Source organism: Psammomys obesus, unplaced genomic scaffold (genome assembly GCF_907164565.1).
Source record: "Psammomys obesus unplaced genomic scaffold, mPsaObe1.curated_primary_1811, whole genome shotgun sequence".
In the NCBI taxonomy this organism is placed as follows: domain Eukaryota; kingdom Metazoa; phylum Chordata; class Mammalia; order Rodentia; family Muridae; genus Psammomys; species Psammomys obesus.
Window position 1 is genome coordinate 1,206,293 of NW_026585691.1, and position 18,158 is coordinate 1,224,450.

Here is an 18,158-nt window from a genome sequence, read left to right on the forward strand (position 1 = left end):
CTGATGACACACGACGCTCTTCCGATCTACGGGTGTCCTGCGCGCGGCCCCGGCCTGTGCGCGCTCCCGGAGCGTCCCCCCGCGCGCCGGCCGCGGTGGTGCGGCCCAAGGCGGAAGCGGCGCGGGCGCGGAGCGCGCGGAGCCCGCGGAGCCCGCGGAGCCGCAGCCATGGCTGCCGGGGTTCCCTGCGCACTAGTCACCAGCTGCTCCGCCACCTTCACCGGGGATCAGCTGGTGCAACGTGAGTAACCGGGCGCCTGGGCTGGGCTGCAAGGCCCAGTTCGCAGCGACGGGCCCAGCACCGGCAGCCTCCCCCTGGCCGAGCTGGGCCCTGAGCTCCTCCGCAGGTGTCTGCACCGGGCGCTAAACCTGCTCGCTTCCTGTGTAAAGGGAGGCCAATCTCTGACCTCCAGCCTCAGGGGTGGTGGCGGGCACCCCCTAACATGACACTCAAGGCCCTGGAAATGTTGCTCTTAGAGGAACGTAGGGCGCTGGAGTTGCGGTGTTGTTTTTGGGGGATGGCGGTACTGCTGGGTTAGAGTGTCTCCTCTTCTGAGCAGAAGGGCTCAGGAAGAAAAGATGCACGTGAGTTAAATGGTCTGCCAGGATGATCGAGTGATCAGAACCCCTGCGACTGTGGAAAGCTGTAGTTTTACTAACTGTAGCTAAATTCTTTGGGGCTGGCTTTAGTTTCCTTCATATTCATTTGTTGCCCCCTCCGTGTCTGCCCTAATATCCTTGTGTATAAGCAAACAGAATCCTGGCTTCCACCAGCCCAAAGGCTAAGAGTAACATTTCATGGTATCTGAGGCCTGCCTCAGGGGCTTCCCCGATTTACTGTCCCCACCTACTTGATGTTCCCTGATATGTGGCTTTTGTTGTTGTTACTGTGAAAACATGAAATAGTCACCATGTTGGAACATCGGATTTGAGACAACCCCAATTCCTGTCTCCTGTTCATGATCACTCATATTTGGCTCCAGAATAAATTCTTGCTCCCTTTGAGGTGTGAACTGTGAGCAATCAATGTGTGTATATAAGAGAGAGGGAGACATCTGTTGGGTGTCTCCTCACTAAATGCCTTGATTTTCTCCTGAGGTGCAGGTTCTCCAGTAAAATGAGTTTGGGGTCTTAACCGCACCCAGTGCCTGTGCTTCTCTAAGCATAGCTAGAAAAGTCAAGTGTTTTTTCTTTGTTGTGTGTGTTTTCTCTTTTTAATTCCGACTGCCCTGTGCATGCTAAGCACAGCACTCTAGCACTGAGATACACCCCAGGCCCCATGGAGACCAGAAAGAGGTGGAAAGCTTAAGGAGCCAGCTCACCGGCCACTTCTGTCAGGGGTCCTGTGAAGCTGAGTCACGTAACTCACAACTTCTGTTTTAAATGTGTGATATTGATTTGCTGTGTGACTGGGCAGGTCACTTCACGTCTGCCCTTCGTGTTCCTCTCGGTGGGATGAGGATTATGTTTCACCAGAGGCCAGCATGTGGTAACCACTGGATAAGTGTTTGGCATTATTATAAAAACATACCATCTGTTTAACTCAGGTTTTGCTGATCCTTAAAGGGGACACAAAAACAGGTGCTTGGAGTGATAGTTGATGTTGGATTTCAAGTGTGTCATAACTTGTAAAGCATTATGCAGTTTGTATTTTTTATACCTGTTGACAAAATTAGGCAAGCTGTCCTTTCAGCACAGATACTGTATATTTTGCTCATGTGAAGTTAGGAAGTTCTTGCTAGGGTAAAAGCTTAATTACAGCACTTAGTAGAGGGTAACCAACCCTCTGCCGTTCCCTTCCATCTAAGCTCTGCTCCTTCTCTCCCTCAGGGTCTCCCACCTTTGCCTCTTATATTCTTTCATGTTATAACAAGTGACTCGAAGTAAAATGGAAGTCAAATTTAGCACACGAAGAAAAAATGTTAGCTGACATTTTGCTGCTGCTCTTTGCAGCCTCCCCCAGCCCCTATATACTTTGTCTATATTGCATTTATTGTCATTATACAAGTCTACTTCATATGTAGTTCTTTGCCTGGTGTGTGTGTGTGGTGGTGATGGGTCCCAGTACCTTGTACATGCTGATTGACTGCTCTACAATCCTGATTCCCTAGCCTGATTTCTTTTTTAACATTAAGTCGAAATTTATTTTCTGTTGTGCATCCATATAGTGACTATAACAGAATCCTCTCCAGGTGTTTGTGAGTCTATAGATCTGATTTTCTACAAGATTTATATGCATTTAGATTCCTGTTAGTGATAGATGAATGTTCTTTCAAAGGTAGGCTCGGGAATATTATCAATTCTGATAGGTGTGGTGTCCTGTCGCCTTCTCGCCATCCAGCAAGGTGCCATGTCTCTTAGGCTAGCTCTGAACTTTCAATCCCAGTGTTGGCTCACAAGGCAAGCAGCACCATGTCTGTATTTCAGTGACCAGAACTGACGTGGTCAGTGCCTTAAAGTTGCTGATCACCAGTAGCTGGCAGATGGTGACACCCTTCCTTTGTTCTTTTATAGAGACCTCTAACATTAAAGTTCTATGAAGTGCTCCATTTGTTTTTGTATGCAAAGTGTCTTAGGTAGCTCCAGCCCTTGTTAAAACTAGGTTCCACACATGAATGCCCGATTAGTTAGGAAGGGACAAGCCGAACAGCAGAGTATTTGAATAAGTGACACATAAATGATGGCATTAGAATGAAGTATGTTATGGTGTTCACTGTTTCCCTGTCATTAAAGACTGAGGTACATCAGGGGTGAATTTAGTGTGGGGATGAAGGGTGGAGACTGCCGAGATGAATGACTTGGTCTGGGTGGGACATAGGTTTGGGGTTGAATATGATGTGCTTTGAGGGGAAGGCTTCCTTGGTCTGGAAGGGACTCCTGTTCTGCCATCAGTCTTCCCATATCCGACCTGTTTCACTGCATTTGAGTTTGTTAGATACTCCCTTTAAGAATAGTAGGCCTTGAGCTTAGATGAAGTGCTTGTATGGACTCTGTCAAAACCTTCTTGTCACTCCAACCTATTTGCAGTACTCCAGTTACTTACGTACAGAGCTAAAGGAGGCCTTCTTGTCTTAATGCAGTTTGGGTTTCATTTATGTATTTGTGAGGGTCAGAGGGCAACTATGGGAGTTGGCTCACTCCTCCCACCACGTGCGTCCCTGAGGTGGGCCTGTCTGCAGGCACCCTTGCCTTCTGTGGACAGTTAAAAGCTCAGTGCACTGGGGAGCTTGTGCACAGTCTGGCACGAGAGTAACCGTCTGTGCTTCAGGCCAGAGCTCTTTCTGCCTGGAGTATGTTTTGTGAGTATAATACTTTTATTCTGGAATGATGTCTTTTGATAAATGTTTATTAATCATAGAGCTAGTGTGTTGCAGCTACCGACATTAAATTTATGTTAATATACTATTCCCGCCTCAAGAGGAATGTAGCGACAATGTGCGTTCTACCTGGGAAAACCAAAATGTTTAGAGCTGACATCGTAATCCTCCAGAAGAAACTTAGAACCAATCCCTGGAGGGCAGTTAGGTTTTAAAATACTTGATGCCAACCCAGTAACTGTAGGCCACCTCGATTCTACATCTGGACAAGATTTCAGAACATCTGGAGCAAAATGCTTTCAATTAGTGCCACACAGAAATTTAGAGATCTTCTAATAGTAGTTCATGTGTATCTTCCCAGGTGTGTTTTTAATAGATTTATTTGTGCACACGGGTGCGTGGTCCTGAGACAGCCAGAAGCTGGGTGCTGGGAATTGAATTAAAGTCCTCTGGAAGAGCAGGAAGCATTCCTAACTGTTGAGCCCTCTTTCCAGGTAGCTCAATAGTGTTTTTAAAAAGTGTCATTTACTTCAGTCATCATCATCGCAATAGGATAGGTTGTTCTTTCCATTTTATGATGAAGAATCTGGCATGGAAATGCCAAGTTTGGTTTGCCCAAAGTGCTCGGGTAGTACCCACAGCTGTGTGTACTCAGGGTCAGGCCTTAGCCCAGAGGAAGGTAGAGCTGAATGCCCTGTCACTCCATAGTAAGCAGTACTATTTAAGGTGGCTGCCTTGGGATTAATACCGAAAATTAGATTTCAATATGCTTTCATTACTGTCTGGGATGGTTAGAGACGTAATTATGAACGGAAAGGGGAAGAATCTGCCTAGAGAATGTATATCACATTAAAATAGAGCATTATTTAACATAGGAAGTATGTGCAGTATATTAAACATACATTAAAAGGCCATTTATGCTTTAAGTCTTTAACAATTTCTAAATTTTGTTTTCTCAATTAATTAAATTTAAAGCAGAGACATTATCTGTTCAGAAGTCTTACTGTATAGGAGTAATATGAACAGATCACATAACTGTTCATATGAACTCATTGATCAATTAACATGACATCCCGTCTAGATTGAGGATTTTGTATAACACTAATTCCTTCCTTTTATGCTTGGTAATATAGCGCTTCTTAACTTGAGTCTCAGTTTCCTTTTTTTGAACAAGGTCTCAATATGTAACCGTGGCTGGCCTGGAACTCACTGTCTAGACTAGGCTATTCTCAAATTCAGAGATCTTCCTGCCTCTGCCTCCTGAGTGCTGGCATTAAAGGCGTGTATCACCGCACCCAGCAACTCCATTGCCCTTAATCTACATTGACTATTTCTTTCTTTCTTTATTTAGCGGAGCAAGCCTTATTTTGAGATTTCAACAGATACCTAATATGTTGACTAGGACATTTGTGGTGTGTGTGTGTGTGTGTGTCCGTATCTGTGTGTCCGCCCTCGTCCCCACCCCAGTCCCTTGGTGGTGCAGGAGATTGAACCTCAGGTTTTGTGCATTTTACAGAAGTCCTCTACCACTGAGTTACAACCCCCCAGGACAGCTTAACCTTCTGTGTTTAGAATTTAGAAGCCTTTACTCTCTGGTCCTCAGGCTTATAAAGCAGTGGCTTTATAAGACAGCTCAGTTCTTTGATGTATGACGTGTAGGCCTGGCCTTGGATATTCTTACAAGTATTTATGACGTTGCTTCTTGGCAAAACGAGACTCCTCGGCAAGATCAGGAGTGTTTCTCCATCCACCAGACTCCAAGCTAGAAAAGGCTCCTGAGTTACTGAGAAGGACGTTCCTGTTTCAGGAGTGGAATACTTGTTTGGTGGCAACAGGAGGGGCTTGAGTCATACCTTGTGGTTTTCCTACGGCCTCTGGAGATAATCTGCGTGGAGCCTTTGGTCTGCTTCAGAGCTGCGCTTGGTTCAGTATGTTTCCAAGTCTTTGTTTTCTTCAGCAGATGAAAAGAGATGAGGCCAGCAAGCTCTGCCACAAGCACCCAACCTGTCAGCACAGCAACTAAGAGCAGTGGTATCCACTGGAAATTAGGGGGCAGAAACTGGTTTGTTTTTCATTGTGATACTCAGTACACTTAAGTTTCCAGCTAATGTTAGGACTAGAGATTGTATGTTTATTACAAGAGAGAGGACAGCCAAGGCTACACAGAGAAACCCTGTCTCAACAGGAGAGATATTGTCATTAGCTTAAGGAGTGAAATTTAGAGATAAACCATTATCCTCAGACTGGAGGGCCTCACAAGCAAGAACATGCTGTGTTCTGATGTGTGGTTTTTTTTAAATCATCTATCTGTCAGTCTGTCTGCCTATCTATCTATCTATCTATCTATCTATCTATCTATCTATCTATCTATTTTGATTTTTTGAGACAGGGTTTCTCTGTGTAGCCCTGGCCATCCTGGACTCGCTCTGTAGACCAGGCTGGAACTCACAGAGATCCGCCTGCCTCTGCTCCCGAGTGCTGGGATTACAGGTGCACCACTGCACCTGGCTCTGGTGTGTGACTAAAGCCCTGTGAGGCTGAGTTTCTCTGAAGTCACTCATTCATAAAAGTTGAAGAGCCGAGAATTAATCCACTTTTCTGTTCTTGCAAAACATGATTTAACATTTTGGCAACCAGAACTGCACATTGTCAAAATGGAGACAGGAGAAGTGGCAGAAAATTTCCCACAAAAGCAAGAACTTTGACAGTTCTTAGACTAAGTTTACACTCCTGGTGTGCTATCTCTGGAACCTGAGAAATGTGTTGAATGAGTTAAATAGTAAATGAAAACTTGTCTGTAGGAGCTTGCTGCTTGCTTCCTTACCCGTGGGAAGCTTGGCACTCACATGTTTTGTGTGTGTGTGTGTGTGTGTGTGTGTGTGTGTGTGTATGTGTGTGTGTATACGTACATACGTACCTACATACAGACTGTTGAGGAGAGAACGAATTACAAGGCTATCTTTAGAGAAATGGGGAGGCGGTGTAGAGGAGACAAATGCTTGTGTTCTGCATGGGCCGCATTGTACAGGACAGCTTGTGACACAGTGCACAGTGTTGTGTCCCGGAAGGTTCAAGCATGTCTAGACCGAGACTTTCACTTCTGGTGTGTCTGTAACTGCTGGCTTTTGTGCAGCAGAAGGTAAAAACATTCTAGACAGTGTACAGTGGTCACGTGATTTGTAACAGCCCAGTGCCTTTCGCCCCATATAGTCCCCTCAGCAATAGCAGCATTCAGTGACTAATCAAACCTGATATAAATCATTTTAAAAAGTCAAAGTCCGAATGTTGTTGGAAACTTTCCTGGCCAAGAATGACAGTCTGGACATGACATTGTATTTATGTCGGAGCCAGCGCCCAGGTGCCTCTAACAGATCTCCGCAGTTTACCCGGGGAGCAAGGTTTCGGCAGCTCCGGGCAGCTATGAAACGAGCCTTTACAATGCTTTACAAAGTTCAGAAACGAATACCCAGCTCGGGGCTAGTATTCCACACAGACCTGACTACCGACCCTGAGCTGCCGGCCGAGGCTGCCAGCAGTATCTCTCTGTCCAGGAGAGGAAGGCGTGCAGTCAGTGGGTCATCTGCAGCGCAGAGAGGCCGGCAGGGCAGGGCTGTGGCCCTGTCTGAGTTCTGCTGGGGATTGCATGGGGGAAATCTGCCCACGGCCGTGAAGTTGTCTGGTGTTAGGTAAGTTAACTTTATTCCACAAATGATTGTCTTTACCTGGGCCGACCACTGTAAACACTGTAAACACTGTATAAACACTGTAATGTGTTTGCCCCAGTTCTGCCTACGCTGTAGCAGAATAAGAGCATTATCTCGTACAAAGGGTTTTATCTAGTCTTCCTACTAAAAATATTCAGAAGTTATTTTCAGGCATCTAGAATTACTTCCCAAATACTTTTCTGAGTGGTATTCAAAGAAGGCGCAGTAGATTTAGCAGACATACTTAGAGTGAGGGGTCCTGCCGGGCGTGTTGCCTGGCTTCAGTTCTGCTGCCCACTCCGTCTTGTAGGATCTTGATTTTGTTCATGAACAGAGCTATTTCACTCCTTCAGGGCTTCTTTCCTCCAAGCTGAGGACTCATAGCATCCACCGTTTGCCATTCTGGTCTGGGCAGCTCTGTTGCTTTGAGCTGTGCTATTGAGCAGGCATTGTTGGCCGCTGTTTAATAGATGCCAGTGCCATTTCCTGACTATGACAGCCAAAACAAGGAAAGGCTCCAGTGTCCACACAAGTCTGTGGGGCACAAGGTCGTGTCCTCAAGGAGAACCCCTGCTTTGGATGAATTGGAACTAGTTTTGAATGTATGAAAGTGAGGGGGCAGGAGAAGAGGTTCTTGCTCTTGCTCCGGCTGCCCTTGCTGACTTCCTCGGTTTGGTTCCCAGCACACGCCATCAGGCAGTTCACAATGGCCTGTCGCTCCGACACTTTGTGGCCTCCAAGGATGCTGAGTACTGTGATGCACAGACAGATGAGCAGGCACATGCATATACACATAAATAAAGTTTTCTAAAGGGACGGCATTCAGAGACGGTTCCTCTCTCTTGAAAATCTGAGGAGTTGTCTGTGAGTGAAACCCCCAGGCTGGGGAAATGTAGCCTTTGCACACGGCATGTGAATGTAAAGGCTGATGGAGCCTGCTTGGTTCTCCTAAAACATGCTGCCATATTCTCCCCTGCTTCCCACCAGCTTCTTTATATTCTTGCGTGTTTGTGCCATTGCACTGTGAGGGCTTCCAAAGGCAAGCAGAGACCGTGTGCATGCACACACGCCCAATTATTTTAAGATGAGGCCTTGGTGACCAATTCCAGATGACTGTTGGGAGAAAGTAAACTGAAAGGAAACGGGGAGGAGTGGGTTAGATTTGCTCCTCTTCAAGTTTTAAAACTTTCCACTGTGATATAAAAGGCCCGAGAGGTATGTGGAAGCATGGGGTTAGAGTGGCCAGAAAGAAGAGAGGTCGGGGAGACACTGAGTGCTAGAAGCAAAGGGACCCCCTACTGTTCCGCTGTGGTGTGCGGCTGCCACCTTCTGTGTTAGCAGCTCAGCCTCCCTAAGCATCGTCACACTGCTCTCCAGAGCCACCTGTCCTGGGCCCCAAACAAAGGTTACCCGTGCTGTGCCAGGAGGGCTGCAGGGGGGCTCAGGGAATCCCAGATAGGAATTTGCTGACATTCATCAGTGTGATGTCGCAGCCCTAGCATTATGGTTTCAACAGCCAGGGTCCTTTTCACATGGCATCGTGCTCTCGTGGTGTGTGTGGTTTTCTCTGTTGCTGTGTCTGACAGCATGCAACCCCAGAATATGTTCTCTCAGAGATTGTTCCAGTTGCAGCAACAGAGGCACATTGACATTTATAAAGCCATTTTCCCCACTGGCTGGTGGAAACCCTGGGTCTCATGCTTCCGCCCTGGCCTTTTCTCCCTGGGTTCTCTTCTTTCATAATGGCTGTCTTCCTGTTCGACTGACGTCAGACTCTGCTGCCGCCTGTAATTTTCCTAATTGCTTTCTCTTCTGCCTCAACAATGGAAAAGAAAACTTCAAGACGTCATATTTTACAAGGTGGTAAGGCTGGAAAAGAAAGCAGCCCCAGAGCAGCCTGAAGGAGACACTTCATAAGAGCTGAATGTGGCTCTAACTGCAAGTGAGGAGTGTGGGGGCTCAGAGAAAGCTGGGTTGGGATTTGGGGAATGAGCATTTTTTTTAAATTAAATTTTATTTTTATATGTATGGTGTTCTGCTTGTCTATATATCTGTGTACTACATTCGTGCCTGGTGACAGTGGAGACCAAAAGAGAGCATCAGATCTCCTGGAACTGCAGTTACAGAAGCTTGTGAACACCGTGTGGGTGCTGGGACTTGAACTCAGGTCCTCTCAAACAGCATCTAATCCTTTTCACCTCTGAGTCATCCCTTTATTCCCATGGGAATAAACATTTATCTCAGGTCTCCTCTGTGTTCAGTCCCTGCCTCCTCTTGCACATTTCACTCTTGAAGCCACACAGGACTGGACTTCTGTCTCTATTTGAGGTGGTCTGACACAGGGCGCTCTGGCAGGCTCCGGCAGGCACTCAGATACAGAGCTGTGCTGGCTCAGTTTCTAGGACCTCCTCTGCATGGTACTGGCTGTGCCGAGGGCAGGAAGAGTAACCTTGGGTCAGCAGGAGCGAGGAGGCTGTAAGAGACTCTTGTATCTGGACCAGGAGATACTGATGCCTGCTAGGAAGGCAGTTTCGGTTTGCAAAAGAATGAAGACTGATGTGCTTCATTTGGCAGGTACCTCTCTAGCTTTTACTAGGCCCTGGGTTCCATCCCTCATGTACTAGATGTATGCCACGCCCCCAAATCCCAGCACTAGGGAGTTGGAGGCAGGGGGATTGGAAGTTCAAGAAAATGCTGCATTCTCAGAACAATGCTGGTTTCTGGAAGGATTGTCCTGATTTGCAGTGGCAAATGTCACTTTCCTCGAGCTATGGAAACTATGATTTGGCCATTAAATCTGTTGGTATTAAGTGTTTTTATTATACTGCTAAAGGAGGCGTGGGTAATTCCAGGCACAGTGGCACCGCGTCATCATCGGAAAGTATTTGTTTCGTTGTTTGGGGCTGAAAGTGTCTATTATAAAGAGGCCAGGTGTGTCCCTGTGCGTGTGCGAATGTATGTGTGGTGTTTGGAGAATGCACTTTGAACGTCAGTCTACTTCCTAATCTGTGCCGGAGAGACTGGCCTCTTCCTGATTCTGAAACACTCCTTACCACCATCCTTTTCCTTTGATTGCTTGCCAAGTTGGTGTGCTCTCCTAGAGGGCACAGAGCCGGCTAGAGGATGACAGAGATGCTGGTCACTGCGCTGCCCACCAGGACGCAGCCTGAGTCACATTTAATCTCTTCAGCACCTGTGGGGCTGCGGGGGAAGTGAGTTTGCCAGGCGAGATGGTGAGTGGGGTTGAGGGTGGCTGGAGCCTCCCTCTCTCCTGAAGAACGGCTGGAAATAGAGAATGCTGTTTGTGCTTGCCCTTCTGACTAGACCTGGAGTGACGTGGCAGCTGATTGCATAAAGGCACCACAAAGGAGCTATTTTAAGATGTGGATCAAGTGTGTAATAACAGACCTGGCCGTCAATCACCTAGTGTTTGTCTCTTTGAAAGTTATGTGTTACAGCTCCCCCAGGTGGCCACCAGCCTCTGGATGAGAGCTGGAGGGCGAAGCTGCTCCGGGAGCTTATTGCAGAGTTGAGGACATCCACCGTCAGGTTAATGGAGGGCGGAGCAGGGAGTGTTTCAGGCTGTGCAAACACAGGCACGGTGCTGGTGTTCCTGTTTGCTCCTGAGGGGACAGTGGATCTTTGTCCAAGGCTGTGGTACGGCTTGTGGTTATCCTCCGGAGTGGTGCAGCTCCGTGCCCGAGTCACAGTGTCAGCACTCAAGAAAGCAGGAGAGGGTGCTGCTAGCCTGGCTTCAGCTCTAGGCCCTGCCCCACGCGTGGCCTCCTTTTGCTATACTGTGTTGATGGCAGGAACTGTAGTAGGGCAGTCTTCACCCATGCTCCCCAGTTCCTACTTGGCACCGATATGAGTCTCTGACCAGCCTTGCTGGACGAGCTGATTAGATGGCGCATGCTAAATACAGAAGTGCTGCTAAGGGCAGTGGGCTAGCCACTTGTTTGAGGCCGTTCAAAGAACAAAACAGAGCAGAACCCAGGCAGCCACTAAAACACCAGAAAGTAAAATTCATCTTTGTGGCTTTTGGTTCTATTCCCATCTGAGTTTAGCAAAAAAGAGAAAGAAATAACCCCCATTTGTTCTTGTTGACCTTGAAAAGCTTTGTTAAGGTACGTTCTGTGCGGCACACACTTAGCACATCTAAAGAGCACCAGCTAGTGCTCCTCAGTACGTGCAGCCCCTTGGTGGATCCAGATGTTTGTGGTCGCAGTTAGCACGTACTTGGAATTTAATTGATTGTATGTGTTTTCAATGAGGACACTGATTCGGAAAAAGCGTAACCCCAGTTTGATTCCAGCTTTTAAGTATAGAACTTGGGAAATAGCAGCAAGCAGGGGGATTTAGTCCCTGTGATTTCTTCTTTGCTTCTTATCAACATTGCTGTTTGTATTTCTTCTCCTTTAACACACAGCCAGTTCATTATTTTAAATTAGCAGAGAATGAGGACTCATTTTGTGTTGGCTCCGCCCGCCCTTTCCAGGCCTGTTTCTGGGTTCTGCAGTGTCTCCCTGCTAGGGTTGTTTCCTGCGTGAGCGCCGCTGACATGATGGAATTTGTGTTGGCTGGGTAATACGAAGCTCTGAGAAACATGGGTGCTCTCAGCTCAGAGCACTGACTTGGACCGTGAGTGGACTCTGCTCTAGGCGGGTTGTTTTGTTGGCTTGCTTGTTTGTTTTCTCTTTGATTTTAATTCCTCCTCTGTGCCCCTGCTGCATGCCCATCTGGGCTGTCATGGTGTGCTGTGAGGAAGGTTGTAGCTGCTCGCTATGGAGTTAGCACCAAATGAAGGGTTATCACTTAGAATAGAAGTGAAACAGAATTACCAGTTCCTTAAAGAGAGAAAGGACTAGTTTCAGATGTGGGTATAGATCTATTCCTTTAAGAGTAGGGACTCAGATTTGGTAAACATTTCTTAGTTTTGTTTTGTTTTTGTTTTTGTTTTTTTTTCTGTTTTGAGACAGGGTTTCTCTGTGTAGCTGTCCTAGACTCTGTAGACTAGGCTGGCCTTGAACTCACGATACCCGCCTGCCTCTGCCTCTCAAGTGCTGGGATTAAGGCGTGCGCCACCTCTGCCTGGTGTGGGCAGAAATTTCAAGACAAGGGCTGGAGAGATGGCTTCGTGTGTACAGCTCTTGCTGTGCAAGTACAAGGAGTTCATAGACCAGCACCCGCCGCTGAGCGTGTCCTCTCGTGAGGCATGGTGTTAGACGTTGCTGCAAGTGCCCTCATAACCCCAGGAGAATCCCAGAGGCTTCCTGGACACCAGCATAGCTCAAGCTTTGCTGAGAGACCCTGCCTCAAAGGGGATAGGGTGGAGACCAGTAGAGCAGGACACCTGCTGTCCTCCTCCAGCCTCTGTGTGTGCACAGGCGTGCCCAGCTACACACACTTGGCACATAGACTACGTTCATTCACCTCTGAGTGAGGTGAAGGTGTAGAAGATGGCGTCTTGGGCGAGAACAGTTTTGGTCACCTCTTCCAGTTCTAAATGTTGTGTGCTGAAGGGCCCTGGCTTTCTGAGTCTCCATGGCCACAACTCTGTGTGTTCTCTCAGTGCTGATTCATTTTCTGCAGTGAAGGTTTCCTTCCTGCACAGCACAGAAATTTTTGAAAGATTTTGGTATAACGGAAGACATTTAATTTGTTTTTATATGTTTTTAAATTTGCCAGAGGTGTCTCTGTCAAATAAGGATTTGGTGGTTTTCAAAGACCGAACAAGAATGGATATAAATAGAATTGGAGCCATTTATCAGTATCTATTATTTTGTTTCATTAACTGAATTAATGTCTAAGCGCTCAGCCCAAGGAATATATGCAGCTCTATTTTATTAATGGCCCAGCCTTAATCCACTCATCCTCTTAACAGAAGGTGCAGAGTAGTTAGGGGTTCCTGCAGCTGTCCACAGGTACTGCCCGTGGAGGACTTACATAATAAAATTAATATGCCCTCATCCTTACTCTTCTCTTTGCTGTTTCCTGGTATTTATCAAGGTGCCCCCCTCCCCCGCTGTCTAATCTAGAGTTAATGAATTGTGTGCTCTGAAAAAGAATATAGCCCAGTGGTCCAGAACTTGACAAGTACTGGAAGGTCCTAGGTTCAGTCCCCAAAATTGCAAAAGAGAAAAAAGAAAGAAAAAAGACAGTGACCTAAATAATGTCACCACTGCTTTTATAATGACTAGAAAAGCAAATCTTCTAAGTCAGGTTTCTTTAGACTTGCTGTATAAAGGGAAGCAGTTGAGGCGCTTGGTTAATCTCGTTATCTCAGTAAACAAATTGACCAGTGTGTGTTGGCTTCGTGCCTTCCATGGTGATACTGTGTTGTTGATTTAGATATCCTGGGCACAGAAGATGCTGCTGTGGAAGCAGCTTCCAGCAACGCTGTGCGGTTTTACCCCTGGACCATCGACAACAAGTACTATTCGGCAGAGGTGAATCTGTGTGTGGTGCCCAGCAAGCTCCTGGTCACCGCTGAGATTGCAGAGGCCGTCCAGGCGTTTGTGCTGTACTTTGACAGCACACAGGTAAGCCCTTGCTTACTGTTGGGTCTTCAGTACATTTTCTGGTTCTCTGTTGTGTCCTCTGAGACCCTCAGTGTGTCTCTTCTTTTTTGTGTTCCTGCCCCTGTAGAAATCAGGTCTTGACAGTGTCTCCTCATGGCTTCCTCTGGCAGAAGCATGGTTACCTGAGGTGATGATCCTAGTCTGCGACAGAGTGTGTGAAGATGGTAAGGCCCTCCTACAGATTCACCACTCCATGAAGACATCAGCTCCTCATTCTCCTTTCCGGGCATCCTACGACAGTCACATCGTTTCCAACGTGCTTTGAGGCTGAGAGCATTCATGTTTGTGTAGCTTTGTTTTAGATGCCTTTAGAAGGACATTGACACTTGGGGGAAAAGCACTGAGGCCAACACGGTGGACAGTGTTGATGGGCATTCGTGTTTTACGTTAGCTTTACTTACATTCTTTTGTGTGCTGTGTTAGGGATAAACCGACAAAAGGCTCAAGAGTGGTGCATCAAACATGGCTTTGAGCTGGTGGAGCTGAACCCAGAGGAGCTTCCTGAGGAGGATGGTGAGTGCTGGTGTCTGGAGGAGGCAGGGCATTTGCTTGAGGTCTATTAGACGTTTCTACCTACGGTAGGGTGATCACAGCAAGAGCATAGAAACACTAGTTTTCTCCAACTGTCTGAAAAGCACTGTCATAGTTTGCTCAATGGATTTCAGTATCCATATTAGAACTTAAAAAAAAAATGCATGTGTTTACTTAAATAGATAAAAGTAAGCAATCACTGTTGAAAGTCATTGTCATTTCCCTGTTTTCTCCACTGCCAGTCAAGGATGGTGAGGCCTGTGTTTGTAGAGTTTATGTTCCTTTTTTTGCATTCATAGTAAGCTAAGGCTGAATTCCCAGAGCATCAGGAGGCATGCCAGGCCTATTGAAACCCAGGCCAAAAATAAACTCAGCCTCCCACTCCCCTCCCCCAGGGCAGCTGTGCATTGCCTGCCTTCTGCAGCCGTCTGGACCCTCAGTTTCTTTTCTTTCTGTTTTAATAAGATTCATTTTTTTTTTTTTTTTTTTTTGTATGTGTTTCGATGTTAGGCTGCATATATGTCTACTACATGTGTGCCTGCTGCCTAAGGAGGCCAGAAGAGGGCGTCAGATCCCCTGGAACTGGAGTTACAGATGGTTATAAACGTCCATGCTGGCAATTGAACGCCAGTCCTTTGGAAGAGCAGCCAGAGCCATCTTTCTAGCCCATCTTTTCTCTGAGGCAGGATATTTTAAAAAAAGAAAAGAATGATTTTAAAATGTTCATGTGTGTGTCAGTGTGTGACTATACGTATGCATGTATGTAGGCACCTCCAAGGCCGGAGGGGGTGTCTTTCCCCTGGAGCTGCAGTTCTGCGCAGGCGGGAGGCACCTGAGGTGGGTACTGGGAGCCGAACCTGGGCCCTCTGCAAGAGCAGCCAGTGCCTTAACCACGGAGCCATCTCTGCAGGCCTTTTATCTTCCCATGTATGCCCGCATGAGGTCAGCTCAGCTGAAGCAGACTTGAATCTTGTAAAAGTGAGCCATAAGCTATATTAACGGATACTCCAGTTGCCCAGGTGGAATGTCCTCCAGACCGGAAAGGAGTGTGGTGCTATGTGGTTCTAGAGCTGGGAAGTCCCTGTGGGAGGTTCAGAGAGCTTTAAGTGTCACACTCTGCATGGGGAAGAAGTGGGAAAGGCGCTGGACTTGAACACAGAGTTCTGTTGTAGCACACATACAGGTTCTCCTCCCAGGGTCACCCAGGTCAACAGGTTTGTACCACGAGTGCCCTTACCTACTGAGCCATCTTGACAGCTCTTGGAAACTCATTCTGTAGAGAGAGCCAAGATTAGTGTGTTTGTTTTGTTTTAAGATTTATTGTTTTTAAGTGTGTGTGCGTGTGCACGGGCATGCGAGTGCAGGGGCGTGTGGGGTCATTGGAACTCCCCTGGGCTGGAGTTCCAGGTGGTGTGAGCCACCTACCCTGGGTTTCAGAATTAATCCTCTGGAAGAGTAGCAGGTAGCAGGACTCCTAACCACTGAACCATCTCTCCAGCCCCAAGATTAGTGTCTTTAGTGCTGTGCTGTGGTTGTTTGATGAGAACTCACATTTTCTGGAAACTAAGTGGACTCCACGGCGATGCAGCGGTGACAGCTTGGTCACACAACTCTCTTCTATCATGGCTGGCGTTTGCTTGGCTGCTTGGCGTTTTTGTTTTGGTTTTTTCATGACAGGGTTTCTCTGTGTAGCCTTGGCTGTTTTGGGCTTGCTTTGTAGACCTGGCAGGCCTCGAACTCAGTGATTTGTCTGCCTCTGCCTCACCAAGTCCTGGGATTAAAGACCTGGCTGTTCTTATCAAGAGCTCTGAGCTCTGTATTTGCTTCATTTATTTCTGTACACAGCAAAAGAAGCAACAGCTAAATAAACAATATAATTAAACCCAGTTATTTTAAAGTGTGGCTTCAGGGACGTCCAGGTGTATAGATGAGTGTGCAGGCATATCTGGGGACGAATACAGATCTGTGTGTTTCTTTCCCTGGTAGATGACTTCCCTGAATCTGTGGGAGTAAAAAGGATTGTACAAGCGCTGAATGCCAATGTCTGGTCCAATGTTGTGATGAAGAATGGTGAGTAACTAGATGCTATGGTTTTCACTCTGTGGCATGTTGTAAATTGTCTGGGATATGTGGAACCATTGGGGTTCTATGAAATGTTTGTTCCAGTTCTGAAGTCTTCGGCTGAAGGAAGACCCGGATGTAAGAAGCTGGGGTGTTTAATGTGTGTGGAGTAGGTCACTCAGAAAGCATGGAATGCTCCAGTATGCCTCAGTTGTCTTTGTCTTTAAGAACGAGCTAAAATTTTAAGATACGAACTTTATCATTAAAGAGCTTGCTAATCTAGCTTTGAAATTCTTTGTAGTACTCTCTGTCTTTACCCTTTCTGGGATTTTTATGTAAGTGGGGTTTGTAATGTTCTTTTCAGATGCCAGGTAGGCAAGCCAGGTGGTGTGATGAGCACAGAATCACAGATGCAGCTGTTGTATTGGTGCTGATACAGAGAGAGCTTCCAGGAGAGCATGAGTTCCCGCCCGAGCCATTCTTACGGATGGTCAAGATTGAAAGGGGAGAATGCTTAGCTGGAGGAGTTATGGCTCCAAGAACGAGGGATTTGTGTTATAAAGCTCCTAGGAGATTGAGCTAGCAGTGGGTGCTCCCTTAGAGGTCGGAACGCTAGGCAGGAGAGGTGGGCTTTCTCCTGAGGCAGGTGATGAGGCCCTGGAGGTCGGAGCTCCACAGGGTTCACATTAGGGTGCGTTTTAGGAGGCAGAAGTGGAGTCTGAGGTCAGGGAGCCTGAGCTGTTGCAGCAGCCTGAGGGTGACTGTTGAGGGCCTGGGATGTGATGGTAGCGGCTGTGTGGTAGAAGGCTGCCTCTGACATGTAGTTGGCTGAAACTGGGTTTTGGAGCCTGCGTTAGCTCGCTCAGACTTTGGGAACAAGCTCATGGACTAGATAGCTTAGGACAGTGGGAATTTATTGCCTCACTGTTTTAGAAAAAGGTCAGAAGTCCTACTTTGAGGTGCTAGAGCCAGAGCCACCTCCCTCCAAAGATGCTGGAGAAGGATTGACCCGGCCTTGGTTCTGGCTTCTGCAGTTCCTTGGCTATGACATGTCAATCTTCCCATGACCTCTCCCTGTATTTATGTCTTTGTTCATAACGCCTCTCTTATTTGGCAGTAATGATATTACATTAGGGCCCATCGTATGGCGTTGTGGCATATTTCCATATTTTACATAGAGGTGCGCTTTGCTATATTACAGGCTGAGACTTAGCTTTGAGTTTGGGGACTGCAGTTCAGTCTGCAGTGCACTGTTTAACAAGCGCTCTGTTAGGTGCACCACTGCGGAGGGGAGTGAGGAAAGCCGTGGTTTGCAGTCAGTCGAGCCCTTCCAGGGACAAAGGGCAAGGGGGTGGCAAGCTTGGCAGGGGCAGAGTGCTTCCTCCCTGTTGTGGGCAGGCCCTGACCTCCCTTTATGTTTAGCAAAACCCCTTCTTGGGCAATAAGGAAATTCCCTTCTTTCTCTCCCTTTCTCCTTTCTCCTCCCCACTTTATGTCAGGGAGAATCTAATATGTCTGATGAGTCCTTTCCATTCATTCACACATTCATTCATTCCTTCAAGAGCATTTGTCATAGCTAGCTATTGCTTTAGACTGTATAGTGTAAAACTAAGTTAAGATATGGTCCATAAACTAGATCAATTTAGAATAAAGTTCTATTCAGTACTGCCTATTATAAATTCCTTGAAATAGCTAGAAATTCAGTGAAACTTTTGGCTTTAATCATCTTTTGAAAATTCTGACCCCCATTTCATACATTAAAGTAACAATGGCTTATAATTCACATTTATGGCTAATGCAGCCACCCACTGTAGTTACAGCCTCTCGTGTCCGTGGAGTTAACAAACAGCAGATTGAAAGTGGCTGGAAGAAGTGTGTCCACACACATTGAAACAGTATTCTTAAGCATGAAGCAAGGAGGCACACTGTGGGTTTGCGTGGCTCTTTATCTTTATTTCATTGTT

General features: G+C 46.9%; 1 protein-coding gene across 2 annotated transcripts in view; it reads left to right on the top strand.

The window, feature by feature from the left end:
- Positions 1-70: 70 nt before the first annotated feature.
- The window catches only part of Aagab (alpha and gamma adaptin binding protein), a 37,098-nt gene continuing 19,010 nt past the window's right edge, over positions 71-18,158 (top strand). The window contains exons 1-5 of one of the 2 annotated variants that reach the window (XM_055598802.1): positions 71-241; positions 13,373-13,563; positions 13,670-13,766; positions 14,026-14,115; positions 16,120-16,203. In XM_055598802.1, coding sequence (XP_055454777.1) covers positions 169-241; positions 13,373-13,563; positions 13,670-13,766; positions 14,026-14,115; positions 16,120-16,203 — 535 coding nt within the window. In that variant the 5' untranslated portion in view covers positions 71-168. The remainder of the gene's footprint in view (positions 242-13,372; positions 13,564-13,669; positions 13,767-14,025; positions 14,116-16,119; positions 16,204-18,158) is intronic. The other variant, XM_055598801.1, reaches the window with a different exon arrangement.